This window comes from Theobroma umbraticum, unplaced genomic scaffold (assembly GCF_002168275.2).
Source record: "Theobroma umbraticum cultivar Fairchild unplaced genomic scaffold, ASM216827v3 scaffold_50.0, whole genome shotgun sequence".
Classification (NCBI taxonomy): Eukaryota; Viridiplantae; Streptophyta; class Magnoliopsida; order Malvales; family Malvaceae; genus Theobroma; species Theobroma umbraticum.
This window is the reverse complement of record NW_018397261.1, coordinates 2,164,844-2,179,991: the sequence shown is the minus strand read 5'-3', so window position 1 is coordinate 2,179,991 and position 15,148 is coordinate 2,164,844. Positions and strand designations below refer to the sequence as shown.

General features: G+C 35.9%; 1 protein-coding gene across 1 annotated transcript in view; it reads left to right on the top strand.

Annotated features, from left to right (window-relative positions):
- The window catches only part of LOC110417527 (U5 small nuclear ribonucleoprotein helicase), a 31,970-nt gene that overhangs the window by 8,485 nt on the left and 8,337 nt on the right, over nucleotides 1–15,148 (top strand). The window contains exons 19-38 of the mRNA XM_021429896.1: nucleotides 707–772; nucleotides 860–982; nucleotides 1,319–1,468; nucleotides 2,011–2,223; nucleotides 2,545–2,700; nucleotides 2,800–3,024; nucleotides 3,108–3,209; nucleotides 3,308–3,388; nucleotides 3,507–3,587; nucleotides 4,128–4,331; nucleotides 4,443–4,559; nucleotides 4,677–4,799; nucleotides 5,287–5,376; nucleotides 6,245–6,370; nucleotides 6,492–6,554; nucleotides 7,652–7,740; nucleotides 8,492–8,582; nucleotides 14,343–14,492; nucleotides 14,574–14,765; nucleotides 14,854–14,919. Coding sequence (XP_021285571.1) covers nucleotides 707–772; nucleotides 860–982; nucleotides 1,319–1,468; nucleotides 2,011–2,223; nucleotides 2,545–2,700; nucleotides 2,800–3,024; nucleotides 3,108–3,209; nucleotides 3,308–3,388; nucleotides 3,507–3,587; nucleotides 4,128–4,331; nucleotides 4,443–4,559; nucleotides 4,677–4,799; nucleotides 5,287–5,376; nucleotides 6,245–6,370; nucleotides 6,492–6,554; nucleotides 7,652–7,740; nucleotides 8,492–8,582; nucleotides 14,343–14,492; nucleotides 14,574–14,765; nucleotides 14,854–14,919 — 2,508 coding nt within the window. The remainder of the gene's footprint in view (nucleotides 1–706; nucleotides 773–859; nucleotides 983–1,318; nucleotides 1,469–2,010; nucleotides 2,224–2,544; nucleotides 2,701–2,799; nucleotides 3,025–3,107; nucleotides 3,210–3,307; nucleotides 3,389–3,506; nucleotides 3,588–4,127; nucleotides 4,332–4,442; nucleotides 4,560–4,676; nucleotides 4,800–5,286; nucleotides 5,377–6,244; nucleotides 6,371–6,491; nucleotides 6,555–7,651; nucleotides 7,741–8,491; nucleotides 8,583–14,342; nucleotides 14,493–14,573; nucleotides 14,766–14,853; nucleotides 14,920–15,148) is intronic.

Here is a 15,148-nt window from a genome sequence, read left to right as displayed (position 1 = left end):
ATTCAAACATATTCTAGACATTGATCTTTTTGTGGAAATTAGATATCAATATCATGGGTCACAGCCCTTTTGCTTCTTTAACAGTTATCCCATTTAGGATGTCATGTTATTTTAGTTTGGATACTGACACTAAAGAGTTGCTTTTTTGCAATCTTCTGCTGAAAATTGAAGCTAGCCTAATATTTCCTTTAAGTCAGCTATATTATGCTTTTCAAAGAAAAAAAAAGTCAGCTATATTATCTTGACTTTGACACCTTTCCTCTGGAACCCATTCACCGGGGCCTTTCTTCCAGGAGGGTCAATCACTATTCTCTATGAAGCAGATGGCGATAATAAATAGATCACGTTAATGGGAAACAATTATAATAGTGTTGATTTAATAATCACTTATGTGCATGCATTTGTTTGTGGCTTGGTTTGAAGATAAGGACACCTCATTTTGTTTTGATTATTCTTCCAAAATTGCCTTTGTACAGTCGAGTAGAGAGACAGGTGGATGTGTTTGGTGCAACAGTATTACAGAAATTATATTGGAAAATTTAATCTTTTGACTTTTTGATAATGAAACTTATTTTAGATTATCCAAGAAAGGAGTATAAACACTTAAATTGGGATGGCGGGAGTGCATATAATATAATGAGGCAGATACACTTCTTGCTATATTTTCTTCATCTTCTAATTTTGTCTGTCTGGTATCATCTTCCAGGGGACTCAATTATATGACCCAAAGGCTGGTGGGTGGCGAGACCTAGGCATGCTTGATGTTATGCAGGCAAACCCTGTTTCCTCGAAGACATGAAATTAAAATGGGCTAATACTATTTTTGATTTCTGATGGTCTCATGATGTTTCTGTTTTAGATATTTGGGAGGGCAGGTCGACCACAGTTTGACAAAAGTGGTGAGGGCATTATAATTACATCTCATGACAAACTAGCCTACTATCTCCGATTGCTGACAAGTCAGCTCCCTATAGAAAGTCAGGTACTTATATGTCCTTTGATGAACTTGAGGATTTATGAGAAAATGAACGTGAGGATTTTAAAATAGTTTATTTGATGCATATGTACTCCTTCCCTTCTTAATGTCAAAACACAATGCCACTCCCTTACTTCAAAGAAGAGCATAAAATTTGGATGAGGTCATTGATGTGCATGTATAGTGATTATAAAAAATGGTCAATGTAGTAGAATATTTGCATGTGCTTGTAAACTGGTGTTGAATAAGCAATTATTACACCAATAAGTTGATCTACAAAATTTGGGAACATATTCTAATACTTAGTTTTCTGTCTGTTTTTAATAAATCATTTGATTGCAGTTTATTAGCTCGTTGAAAGATAATTTAAATGCAGAGGTGGCATTGGGTACTGTAACTAATGTCAAGGAGGCTTGCGCATGGCTTGGGTACACCTATCTATTTATCAGGATGAGGTTGAATCCGCTGGCATATGGCATTGGATGGGATGAGGTACCTAATAGTTTTATTAATTGTATTTTGTGATTGAAATGTAACATGATTTCTGGATTTGTCCTCACAAATTCAGATATGCAAATAGTAGATGTTCATATATTGCTGCTTGCCTCCCTTCACTTCATTTGATCTTCCGTTTTAATTAGTTGATGATAACTTGATGAATATGTTTTTCTTTGGCTCCTGAGAATTTTAGATTTGAGAGGCTGATAATGAGTGCCATTTTCTTGGGGCCCTGGCTTAATGATGAGCAGGGTGTTCTCATTACTTGATGATTGGCATTTTGCTGGATACTTTCTGGGGATTTGGATTTTCAGGCTGGAGATGAATGCCTTTGTTTTTTTTTTTTTAACTTTATGGGGTGAAGGGGAAGGGTTGTTTTATGACCAGTAGGGTATTAGTTTTTGCTTGACAATATAACTTAATTTTTTCTACTGTTATGAACATGTTCTTAGATTTTTGCATGGCCTGATTCGTAGAATGCTGCTCTTGAAGAGGGTGTATGAACATTAAATCTGATGTGCTTTTATGTTTGGCAGGTTATAGCAGATCCTTCTTTGAGTTTAAAGCAAAGAGCTCTAGTGGCAGATGCAGCACGTGCACTAGACAAAGCTAAAATGATGCGTTTTGACGAGAAAAGTGGGAATTTCTATTGTACAGAGCTTGGTCGTATTGCAAGTCACTTCTACATTCAATATTCTAGTGTTGAAACTTACAATGAAATGCTGAGACGCCATATGAATGATAGTGAAGTAAATTGTTATGGCCACTACACTTTTTACATGTTTCAATCAGTTTACTTGATGCATTATCCATCTCTTTTCTTTTTAGTTTTAATTTTTTTATTTCATTTTGCCTACATTGTTATTCTATCTGAATATTCTTGTAAACTATAGTAAAATAATATTGGGATTGCGGATTATCAATCTTTAGTTGCCTGCAATTGTCTGATGGTAGTCAATCTTTTAATTAGGCTTCTTGGCCTGTGATGCGGTTTCTACAGTCATTTAAGACTAAGAGGCTTAATATAAGCTTATTATTTCCATTGTTTTGTCACTCTGCTACTACTGTAGGTAATTGAAATGGTTGCCCATTCTTCTGAATTTGAAAACATTGTTGTTCGAGACGAGGAGCAGAATGAATTAGAGATGCTGGCACGCACGTCATGCCCATTGGAAGTTAAGGGCGGTCCTTCAAACAAACATGGAAAAATTTCAATTCTCATTCAGGTATTCACTTCTTGTTCAGCAATTAATGCTGTTTATTAGTTGCTAAGTGAAGCAAATTGTAATATATAATGATTAAAGTGGTGGTTAAATACTTTGCAGCTATACATATCGCGTGGCTCCATTGATACTTTTTCATTAGTATCTGATGCTGCCTATATAAGTGCTAGTTTGGCTCGTATCATGCGTGCTTTATTTGAAATATGCTTGCGCAGCGGCTGGTGTGAGATGTCATTATTCATGTTGGAATATTGCAAGGCCGTGGATCGCCAAATTTGGCCCCATCAACATCCTCTCAGACAATTTGATAAGGATCTTTCACCAGAAGTTTGTTCTGCACGCTATTCTACATTGATTGCTCAAAGGACTCATTCTAAACTTTCTCTGATGATGCATCTTTACTGGTTCAGATATTGAGGAAGCTTGAAGAACGAGGGGCTGATTTAGATCGCCTTCATGAGATGGAAGAAAAAGACATTGGTGCTCTGATTCGTTATGGACCTGGAGGAAGGGTACTTCTCTTTTAACGGCATGGGTTGTCTAAAATTTTTCATCAGAATGATAATAAAGACTCTTGCTAACCTTTTTCTTTCTCTTGGGATTATGGAAGTTGGTTAAGCAATATTTAGGATATTTCCCTTGGATCCAGTTATCAGCTACGGTTAGTCCAATAACAAGGACTGTTTTAAAGGTAATAACTGCTGTAACTATTCTTTTTTCTTTAGCTTAAATTCTGAAGAAAACGGCTTTTAGATTGTAGTTTTCTGTTTCAAATTAGGGGTACTTTATGAGCATAATTTTTTTTTCAGGTGGATTTGGTTATATCTCCTGACTTTATTTGGAAAGATCGTTTTCATGGTGCTGCACAGCGTTGGTGGATGCTTGTTGAGGTGCTAACTTGCAAGTCCTTCACTGGTTTGTTAGATTTCTAGAGAAAGCAGGGATATTTGTCTGATTTCATTTCTTTCAGTTGTTAGATGATTAAGGATCATGAAATTTCTTTATTGACTACCATGAATTTCTAAGAAGTGTAAAATTAATGTACTTCAAAATTTAAGTAATTTATGACACTTCATTGTTTAGTTGCTGTTAGTTATCTGTTTCAATGCATGTGGAGATTCTATTTGACATGGCTCAATAATCCGGCTTTATTCTGTCTGAGTATGTGTGTTTTCGAATTACAAACTCTGCTCTTTCATGCCATATGCTGGCTTTCTAGGACTTAATATCAGTTGCTAACTTCATTTTCACTGCATTGATCTCTTACCTTAGCTTACTGTTGTTTTGAACTATTGGTGTGAAGTTTTGTTGCTTGTTTGCTTTGTCGTTTTGTACAAGTTATGGCTTTGTTTAATTTTCCATACTTTGATTTACATGTTTATTGGCATTAGAGTTTTAGGACATCTGATTTAATGGAGAACTTTGAATAGGACTCTGAGAATGACCACATCTACCACTCAGAACTTTTTACACTGACGAAGAAGATGGCTAGAGGAGAATCTCAGAAGCTGTCCTTTACTGTGCCGATATTTGAACCACACCCTCCACAGTACTTCATTCGTGCTGTTTCTGATTCATGGTTGTATGCGGAGGCTTTCTACACTATATCATTCCATAATCTAGCACTGCCAGAGGTTTTTATTCATTCCTGTTAATGATATCTGAAAAGTTTGATTGAGCTGTTTTCTTGTCTTGTTTATTTCTTAACAAAAGCCTGACTAATGTAAAGGTTATGCCTCATTCAGGCACGTACCACTCATACAGAGCTTCTTGATTTAAAGCCTCTGCCTGTAACTTCACTTGGCAACTGCACATATGAGTCCTTGTATAACTTTTCACATTTTAATCCAATACAAACGCAGGTTTGCTTCAGTCAATTTACTTTAGGTTTTGTTCATTGATGCCTTCCACTTCTAGCTTTTAACTATATTAGTCTTACTTCAAAAAATGTAATTTGTTTCTTTTGCTCCAATTGTCAGATCTTTCATGTCCTGTATCACACAGATAATAATGTTCTATTAGGAGCTCCTACTGGTAGTGGGAAAACCATTTCTGCTGAACTTGCTATGCTTCGCCTGTTCAATACTCAGCCTGATATGAAGGTATGAGTGTTAATTTTTTAATGACATAATTAAAGAGCCTTGAGTATAAACCGTGATGGTAAGGACAGATAAATGTTAAAAAAAGAAAAAGAAAAGATAGGATGAAAATGAGGGTTTCTTGCTCTTGCTCCTGTTTCTGGCCAGCAGGCAATTTCTAGTGAAAGTAAATATTCTTGTGGATTTATTACGATAATACCTTGCCCAATGAAGGGTAAGTTATTTACTGGATTTGAGTACAGCTGTAGCTACAATATTCTGATGTATTCAGTAGTTTTGTTGCAACCAACTGATATAAAGGGAACCTTCACTGCTAACAGATTATGTACTTTCTATATATGCTTATATAATAGTTGGCATAGGCCTTCTAACTGTATAATAAGACAATTTTCTGCATTTTGTCAAGAAGTTGAACTCTTGGTGTTTATCTCTATTTAGCTTGTCACATTTATTAGTGCTTCATATCCTGAAGTTTGGTGACTGACTGCAGGTTATCTACATAGCACCTTTGAAGGCCATCGTACGGGAAAGGATGCAGGATTGGAGGAAGCGTCTTGTCTCTCAGCTTGGGAAAGAGATGGTAATGTTATTATTTTGCATATGGTTATATCCTCACATAGATGCATACATTCCGCATATGCATACACAGTTTCTGTCATGCAATTGAATGGATGAAACTATCTATATTGGTTAAATTTTGCAATGAGTCCCTTTACTCTACCAAAATGGTGGATGTAGTCATTATATAGTAATTTATGAAAATTGAGATCTTGTACTTTCTAAAATTAACAATGTTAGTTCAATATGTTAAATATTTTTTGTTATCTATGCTGATATGGCATTTTCTTGCTGATGTGGCATTAAATATTATGACTATTAATGTTGACATGGCATTTTTGAGCTATTTCACAACATTCATTTCATGGCTTTAAACTATGGATTACAAAAATTCAATTCTTCTCTATCTCACAACACTCTTTTCCTAAATCTTAGGAACCTATTCGTATTTTTTATCTATTTCTTTTCCATTCATATTTAAAATCATTAGCTCACATTGGATGATTTTATGTCTGCACTTACAAAATCTATGTCAGTGCTTGGTTATGCCATATCAACACTACTTTTGCATCATTTTTGAAATGCCACATTATCATTGTCATGTCATCATGTTGAATGTCATATCAGCTAAAAAAATGTCATGTGAACACATCAAAATGTCATATCAGCCTAGATAACAAAAAAATTTTAACACATTGGACTTACATTGTCAATTTTAAAAAGTACAAGGATTCAATTTTTACAAATTATTGTACAGGAACTAAATCCAACACTTCGCTATAGTACAGAGACTGATTACATAATTTGACCATCTATATTCACATATTTTAATATACTGGTATTGATTTTTATTTTGAAAGTTACTGATGTTATCTTGCTGGTTTTTTAAGGTTGAAATGACTGGGGATTATACTCCTGATTTGATGGCCCTTTTGTCAGCTGATATAATTATATCTACTCCGGAGAAGTGGGATGGTATTAGTCGGAATTGGCATAGTCGAAGCTATGTCACAAAGGTTTCCTCATAATTTTTTCTTCTTGTTATTTGTCCTTCTGAAGATAATGCAAATCTTAGCTGTATGCCCATATGATTATGTTATGGTGTCCAGGGATTAATGTGTTATATCTGATCAATAGGTTGGTCTTATGATATTGGATGAGATTCACTTACTGGGAACTGATCGTGGACCTATCCTTGAGGTATTTATCCTGTATCTACTGCAATATTCTGCTTAGTTGTAGTTAGATTATAATTAAATCAATATTCTCAAACACTGAGGAAGTCCTGTTGTATAAGGTTTATGAAAAACACAACAAAAGTAGCGAAAGAAAATAAAAATATCTGTTCTTCGGTCATTTGACCTATTTCCATGGGAGAGATGCCATAGGGATTGACTATAAAAACATTAGGAGAATGCAGCAACTTTTGGCCTCTCAAACCCTAACCCTAACACACCAAAACCTCTTCTAAACACTCTAATTTCACCAAGTATAGTAGATTGATAAAAGTAGGTTAATTCGGTTAGTGAGCCATAGAGAGGTCTTGCTGAAATTTTCCTGCTTTTCACCAGGATTGAGAGAATAAATACAGGACATACTCCCAAAAATTACTTGATTGTCAAGTGCTCAAGCATAACAATTGTTGGAACTTTATATGTTGGACATTTAGAATTAAATGGCTAAGTTTGTGTGCTAGATGTCAGAGTGGCCCATGAAAATAACCGTACAATTTGATAAATAAGAAATTACTTGGATTCTGTTATGAAGTGGTCAAAAGGAAGAGTTTAAAAGAAAGCATCTTAAAATGTTATCGCTTTGTTTTTAGAATTGATCAACACTCCTTCCATTGTAAAGAGAGGAAGAAGCCCAGGAATAAAATGGCTTGTCCTGTAGTAAGTTGTAAACAAAGTAATAACGCTCCTGATGTATATTCTGTCCATAACTTGTGTAAATGGCTTTAGATGTTGTGGGTTTCTGAACTACATGGATTCTGAGCTGGACCTGATTATGGATATGGATCATACTGCAATAAATATTGATGTCTTAAGTAGGTCAAAGTGGCACAATGTTCACATAGCCTATAGCATACAGTGGGAAAATGCTTGGCTATCCTTGTTGAGCCCAACCTGATTAGCTGATGCTAGGCCTTCATCAGGCTCTTTAATCTGCCACTATCAATTCAAGATGTCCTTGTAAATTGTAACTATTTTCTTTTAGAATTGATTGGGTACAATTCTGCAGTTAATATCATGTGAACTTGTAGCACATCATCTCAGTTTAGAAAATTTTGTTTCCAGGTTATTGTTTCAAGGATGAGGTACATATCATCACAAACAGAGCGTGCAGTACGCTTTGTTGGCCTTTCTACAGCTTTGGCAAATGCAGGGTATGTATATTTTATGCTTCCTCTAATTAGTATATTCCCTTGCTTCACATGTTGCAACCTTGATGTATTCTTTTAAACGTAGAACTTTAAAACTGTTGAAGGCAAGATGCAGCAGAACCAATTTTAGCTCTTTACATGGTCATCAGTGTTCCCATTTGGATTCGAGGATCCTTAATGATCAATTACTATTCAGGCTACATATCATTATTTTATTTCTTTTTATTGATTGGTTTTAGCCACAATGAACTTATGCATGGAGGAGGTATTAGGTGACAGTTTTGAGAAAATCTGCCTAATTAGGTTTATGGTAGCCTATGGCTTTGATAGGGGTTAGGAATGGGGTTTACAGGTCACCTAGTTTGATTCAATTACGACTTGATCACAAGAGATGCCCAGATTTGAAGGACAAATTTTGGTGGACTTCTGATTGGCAACAAAACAAGAAATAAAGCAGGGGTTTGACTCCTGCAAAACCCTTGTGCTACGAAAATGGGGATTAGAGAATTTAGGCATTCACAGTTTCAAATTTTAAGGAATGGGATGGTTAGTATGAGTTGTAACTTGTTTATTATGTGAGTGGTTGTTATATAAGATGCCAAGATGTGTGCCCCACAAATTTAACAATTGGTGCATCCTTAAAATTGCGAGGTTTGTTTTTTACTTTCTTTTTTTTTGTACCTTTCTTTTGGTGCTTTTGAGATGCATTTTTTTTCTTTATAACCTATATTTTATTATTATTATTTTCTTTCAGTGATTTGGCTGATTGGTTGGGTGTTGGTGAAATTGGACTCTTCAATTTTAAACCAAGTGTGAGACCTGTACCTCTTGAAGTTCATATCCAGGCAAGTTTCATGCATTGTTTCTTAAGTTGAGTTTAGCATTTTGGTAAAATCTTCTTGTATGTGTTGAAGTGCCATATATGAATGAATTTTTATGAATGAGGATTGGAAGGAAAAAACTTTCCTATTAATTTCTGGCTAAAACGAAATGCAAGTTTAAAGGTATTTTCCCCCCGAAGTATCTAATTATGATTTTAGGTCACATCTGTAACAAAATGAGAGCATTTCCTATTATAAGCACTTCTGATATGCATTGATATGCTTGTGGCAGCATAAACATATTGCTTGCTCCGCATTTGAATCTTTTGGTGCTTTCGATTTTAAGATTTGTAAACTTCTCTTTTCATGTAAAAGACAAAAGTCTGTCTCCATAATGTGGAGGACTATTCTATTTATAATAGAATAGAGAATATGAAAAAGACAAACAATCCTAAACCTACATAAGTCATAACAATATATATCATGTTTTTAACACTCCCCCTCAAGCTGGAGTATAGATATGGATCATGCCCAGCTTGTTACAAGCATAATCAATCCTAACCTGAGAAAGGTTCTTAGTTAACGAATCTGCTAATCTCTCTCCTGTGCTCACATAGGAAGTAGTCTACTGAATCTTCTCTAGTACAAAATGACAATCAACCTCAATACGTTTTGTCCTTTTTTGCACCGAATTAGAAGAAATATGTATAGCTACTTGATTATTTCCCTAAATCTGCAAAACCAATTTCCTCCAACAAATGACGAATCCACATAAGCTCACAAGTAGTTTGTGCCATAGCGCGGTAGTCGGACTGTGCTGTAGAGCTACCTACCACATTTGGCTTCCGACTCTTCCATGATACCAAATTTCCTGCCACAAACACACAATACCCTGTAGTAGATTTCCTATCATCTAGTGATCTAGCCCGATCGGCATCAGTAAAGCCGTCAACACAGGTATGTCCATGATCTCCATATAAAACCCTTGTCTAGCTGCCCCTTTTAAATACTTTAGAATATGAACCAAAGCATCCCAATGAATGCTAGTAGGTGCTGACATGAATTGACTTACTACACTCATTAAAAAAGAATTATCAAGACAGGTCACTGTCAAATAATTCAATTTACCAACTAACCATCAATATTTCTTAGGATCTGCAAATGCCTTCCTCTCTTATGCTATAAGCTTCACACTTGGGTCCATAGTAGTCTCACAAGGCTTTGCTTCAAGCAGTCCAACATCCTCAAGCAAATCTAGGACATACTTCCTTTGAGAGAGAAAGATACCCTTCTTGGAGCAAGTTCCTTGAAATCCTTAGAAAGTATTTCAAGTAATCCAAGTCTTTTGTTTGAAGAGTCATGAATACCCTGTTGATCACTACTTGTAATTACAATATCATCAACATAAACAACGAGCAAAATACAAGCATTGTCAGTATGTCGAAAGAACACAGCATCATCACAAGAACTTTGCAACAGTTCAAACTCCAATACCACATTACTGAACCTCCCAAAACAAACTCTAGGAGACTATTCCAACCCATACCATGATTTTTTCAACCTGCACACTTTACCAAACTCCCCATGAGCAATAAACCCAGGTGGTTGCACCATATACACCTCTTCTTGTAACTCACTGTGAAGAAATGCGTTCTTCACATCCTATTGGTAGAAAGGCCAATGATGAGTAGTAGCTAAAGAAGGAAATATGCAAACAGAAGTTAAATTAGTCACAGGAGAAAACTTGTCTGTATAATCCACACATAGGTTTGAGCATAGCCCTTAAATACCAATGGGGCTTTCAATCTAGCAATAGTACCATTAGAGATTCATCTTTACTGTATACACCCACTTACACCCAATAGCCTTTTTACTTGATGGAAGACATACTAAATCCTGAGTACCACGAGTCTCGAGCCAACATTTCCTCTTCCATGGCAGCCCAGAATCAAGAGAAGCAACAAAGGAATGAGAAGAACGAGATAGATTGTCATAGGACATAAAAGAAGAGATGGAATGGGTGCAATGATGTTTACTTTTTTGAAGAGCAATAGGGAGATCAAGATCATAATCTAATGACATAGAAGGGGTAATGGAAGTGAATCCGACAACGCATATGGGCTGAGGAACTACTGCATCAATGCCATGACAATGGGTGTTTTCCTATGTGATAAGAGGTTGAGATGAAGCAGATGGAGTATCAAGACCAAGAGTACTCACTGTACAAGTAAAGAAATCATCTACTGACTCGGTCTTAGAAATAGAGGAAGGAGGACCAGCAAAGTAAGTATTGTACTCAAAGAATGTAATATCACTAGAAACGAGATACTTGCCTAACTTTAGTGAGTAGCATCGATAACCTTTCTGTGTATGTGAGTAACCTAAGAAGATACACTTTAATGAACAATTATCTAACTTACTAACATGGGGTCACATATCCTGAACAAAACAGGCACAATCAAATACTTTGGGAAGTACAGGAAATAAGGACTGGTCTAGAGATGATATTATATGGTGCTTGGCCTTGAAAAACAGAGGAGGGCATGTGGTTAATAAGTAAAGCAGTTGTATGAACAGCATTGGACCAAAAAGCTTTAGGAACCCTCATCTAAAACATTAAGGTTCTAGCAACTTTCATAAGATGACAGTTCTTTCTCTTTGATACTCAATTATGTTGATGAGTAATAATACACGAAGACTGATGAAAAATACCATTTTGTATCATGTAAAAGGTAAACCACTCAGAGAAATACTCTTTAGCATTATCACTATGGAGGATGCGAATGTTAGAGAGAAATTGAGTACAAATTTCTACATGATTTAACACATATGGAAAACAACTCAGATCTAGATTTTATTAAATTTAACCAAGTATTTCTAGAAAAATCAACTAATGTGACAAAATACTTAAACCATTTTCTGAAGTCACAAGACGTGGACCTCAAACATCAAAATGAACTAACTCAAAGGGAGACGTAACCCTCTTATTGACTCTAGACACATGGCGCATGATGGTGCTTGGCAAACTCACAAGTCTCATATGGTAAACTAGACAGAGATGTCAAATCAAGACGCATTTTCTTCAACACTGCTAGACATGGATGACCAAGTTGGCAGTGAAGTTGGAAATGGGAAAGATCTTTGCAACAGGCAATTGATGCACCAGCAGAAGGAAAAGCAACAAGTACTCCATCCAGTAGAAGTAATCCATTTGATTCACTCCCACTACCAATAATCTTCCAAGTCGAAAGATCCTAGAAGGCAACACAACAATGTAAGGCTTTAGTTATTTGGCTAAACGACAAGTTAAATGGAAAATTAGGAAAATACAAAATTGATGATAAAGGCAATGAAGGAGTTATGACTCACTACCACCACTTAAGACTTTAATAGTTGATCTATTAGCAAGAGTGATAATAGTACAATGATTGGAATGTCTATAAGTGGAAAAAATACCTAAATTTCTTGTCATATGGTCAGTGGCACCTAAGTTAATGACCTAGTGATGAGAGGAAGAAGAAAGACATGCTGTGGGATTACCTAACTTAACTAAGCTAGCAATAGAAGAGGATGAAGGCTATTGAGACTTCTAGAACTGGTTAAACCTAGAAAACTCCTTATTAGACTACTGTACGGCCTTTAAGGTGGGGCGTAGTGGAGTCACCAACTTGTGATGCGATATGAGCAAATTTGGAGGGAACTTGATATTGTTGTTGTTGCCCTTATGAAGGAGATTGATAATGATAATTTTGTTGTCCTTATTTGGGTTTAAAGTACTGATTCTTGAGGTGACCTTGTTCTCAACAATTATCAACATATTCTTCGACCTCCATGACGTCCTTTAAAATTGCCTTTCCCCCCACCTGATCCTTCTCTATATCCATTGCCAAGCCAACTAGTGCCCTGTGAGGCTAAGACAGATTGATTGGACACATCACTAGTAGTAGGAATACTTTACTTGGTAGCACTCAGTACAGTTGTAACCACATCAAACAAAGAAGAAACATTGTTGTTAGCCAAGAGCTGAGAACGAATCACGCCATACTTTGAATCTAACCCATATAGCCAGCCAAAGACAAGTAGTCTCTCATGTTTTCTTTCATGTTAGCCACATTAGTAGAAAGTGGCATGGCGGTGTAGAAATCTTCAATAGCACACTTATAATCATAGTAATAATCCATAATTGTCCTTTCATTCTTACTTGGACAACTAACCTCTTGTTATAAACTATACAGTCTCTTCATATTCTTTGTACCTAAAAAACACTCATGTAATAACTCCCACAACTCTTTAACTATCGTAGTATGTTGCATTGAAAGAACCATTTTTCTATCAATACAATTAACAATCTAAGAATACAATCTTCCATCACCTGTCATCCATACCTTGGTAACATTTTCTCTATTTTGATAGGGCTCAGTAAAGTGTGCTTCCTTCTCAAGTCTTTTTACATTAACTTTCACTAGAGACTCCATTCTACAAAATTAGAACGATCTCCAGCCAGCATAACATCAACTATTTTGTGATGGGAGGACAAAACCTCAACACTTTTACTACCATTTGACACCATCTCACAGACCCTCAAACACCACTAATAAAACAATCAACTCATATTCAGCTAACAGGTCCATCAATCTAAGTAGAACCCAATGCACATAGTCAAAACGATTCGATGAGTGCGTTTTTTTTTTTTTTTTAATTTTCTTAGGTTTTGAGTACCTAGGCTCTAATACCATGTAAACTTCTCTTTTTGTATAGAAGAGAAAAGTCTTATCTCCACAGTATGGAGGGCTATTCTATTTATAATAGAATGCAAAATGTGAAAAAGATTAAAGCAACCTTAAACCTACATATGTCATAACAATATAAATCGTAGTCTTTAACAAGATTTATGGCAAGTTAAGTGTTTGATTCTGTTAGAAAATTAGAGCTGCCATCTGACCCTACTTTTAGCACTGTAGAGTACTCGGATATAATAAATGATGAAAAAGGGGTTTCAATCGAGGCTGAAATTGAGTTAAAGTTTGCAAACAGTTGGTGTTGGGCTTGTCAAAATGTTTGGCTCTGCAAGCTTGAGTTAGATATTGGAGCTTCTTAAGTTAAACTTTCTGAGCTTCGTAGTGTTTGATTCAAATGCTCACAAGATAAGCTTGTTTAATGATATGTTAATGAGTTGTTTGTAATTTTTATTTTTTCTATATATAGTATATGTCTACACACGCATACACAAATATAGTTATTATGTCTTTTATGATTGTGACTTAATTATTAATCTAAATTTGTGTGTTGGCTCACACTTGAAGCAGCTCCTATCAGATAGGAGATTAATTTGAGCCTAGCTCGCCTAGCTGAAGCTTTTATGAAATGTTCTTCAATGAAGCTTGAACATAAAGTCTGAGCTTGAGTGTGTTTGAGCCTAAGCCTGAGTTTCAAAGTTTTTAGATTGATCTAATCCTGTGCGTCTTAAAGCTTGTTCCAGCTTTGCTTGATTCCACCTCTAGGCTTAAGGGACCATCTGCTTAAGTGACCATGAGTATTTCTTGCCACTGATGTATCAACTAGACACAGTATGTTTTGAGTTCTTGAGAATGTCTATTACTTGCCACTGAAGTATCAAGTGGACACATTTATATTTTGACTTTCTGAGAATCTGTTTGACCTGGGTTTTGTGCACATATTGGAGGGTAGTGCTTCATTTCAATTTTCACATTTCTAGTTGATATGGAAGTGAAGAGGAGCCTTACAACTATCTTTTCAATTCTGAGCTCTTGCCTTTTGGAACAGGGATATCCTGGAAAGTACTACTGCCCAAGGATGAATAGCATGAACAAACCAGCCTATGCTGCAATATGCACCCATTCACCAACAAAACCAGTCCTTATTTTTGTTTCATCTCGGCGTCAGACAAGGCTCACTGCTTTGGACCTTATTCAGGTGAGATCTGTATTTCATTGGAAATGTCTATAGTTCCATGGCTTTCCCGGTGTTAATTTCTCTGTTTTGTTTGAACTGAAGTTTGCAGCATCAGATGAAAATCCGAGGCAATTTTTGAGCATGCCAGAAGAAGCTCTGCAGATGGTGCTTTCCCAGGTCACTGATCAGAACCTGAGGCACACTTTACAGTTTGGCATTGGGTTGCATCATGCTGGACTGAATGACAAGGATAGATCTCTGGTTGAGGAACTTTTCGCAAACAACAAGATTCAGGCAGTTCTCCATCACCTGACTGGTCTTTCTTACTTGGCAAAGATGCTAATTTTAACATAAATGAATTGTTTTTCTTTCCCAAATACAGGTTTTGGTTTGTACAAGCACATTGGCGTGGGGTGTAAATCTTCCAGCCCATTTGGTAATCATAAAGGTGAGGGAAACATTACCTGTGATGTGTTCAGGAAGTCCTGGAAGTGTTATCTGATTTTTCAGGTTAAAAATTTCAAGAATTTAAAAGATAATAGCCATTTTAATTTGGGTAAAGTACTCTATCACTCCTAACTTTTAATCATAATTACATACAAATCCATTAGTTTGCAAAATGGACACTCCACCTCAAACAACTAAACAGTGTTAAAATTTAAATCGAAATGTCTAAA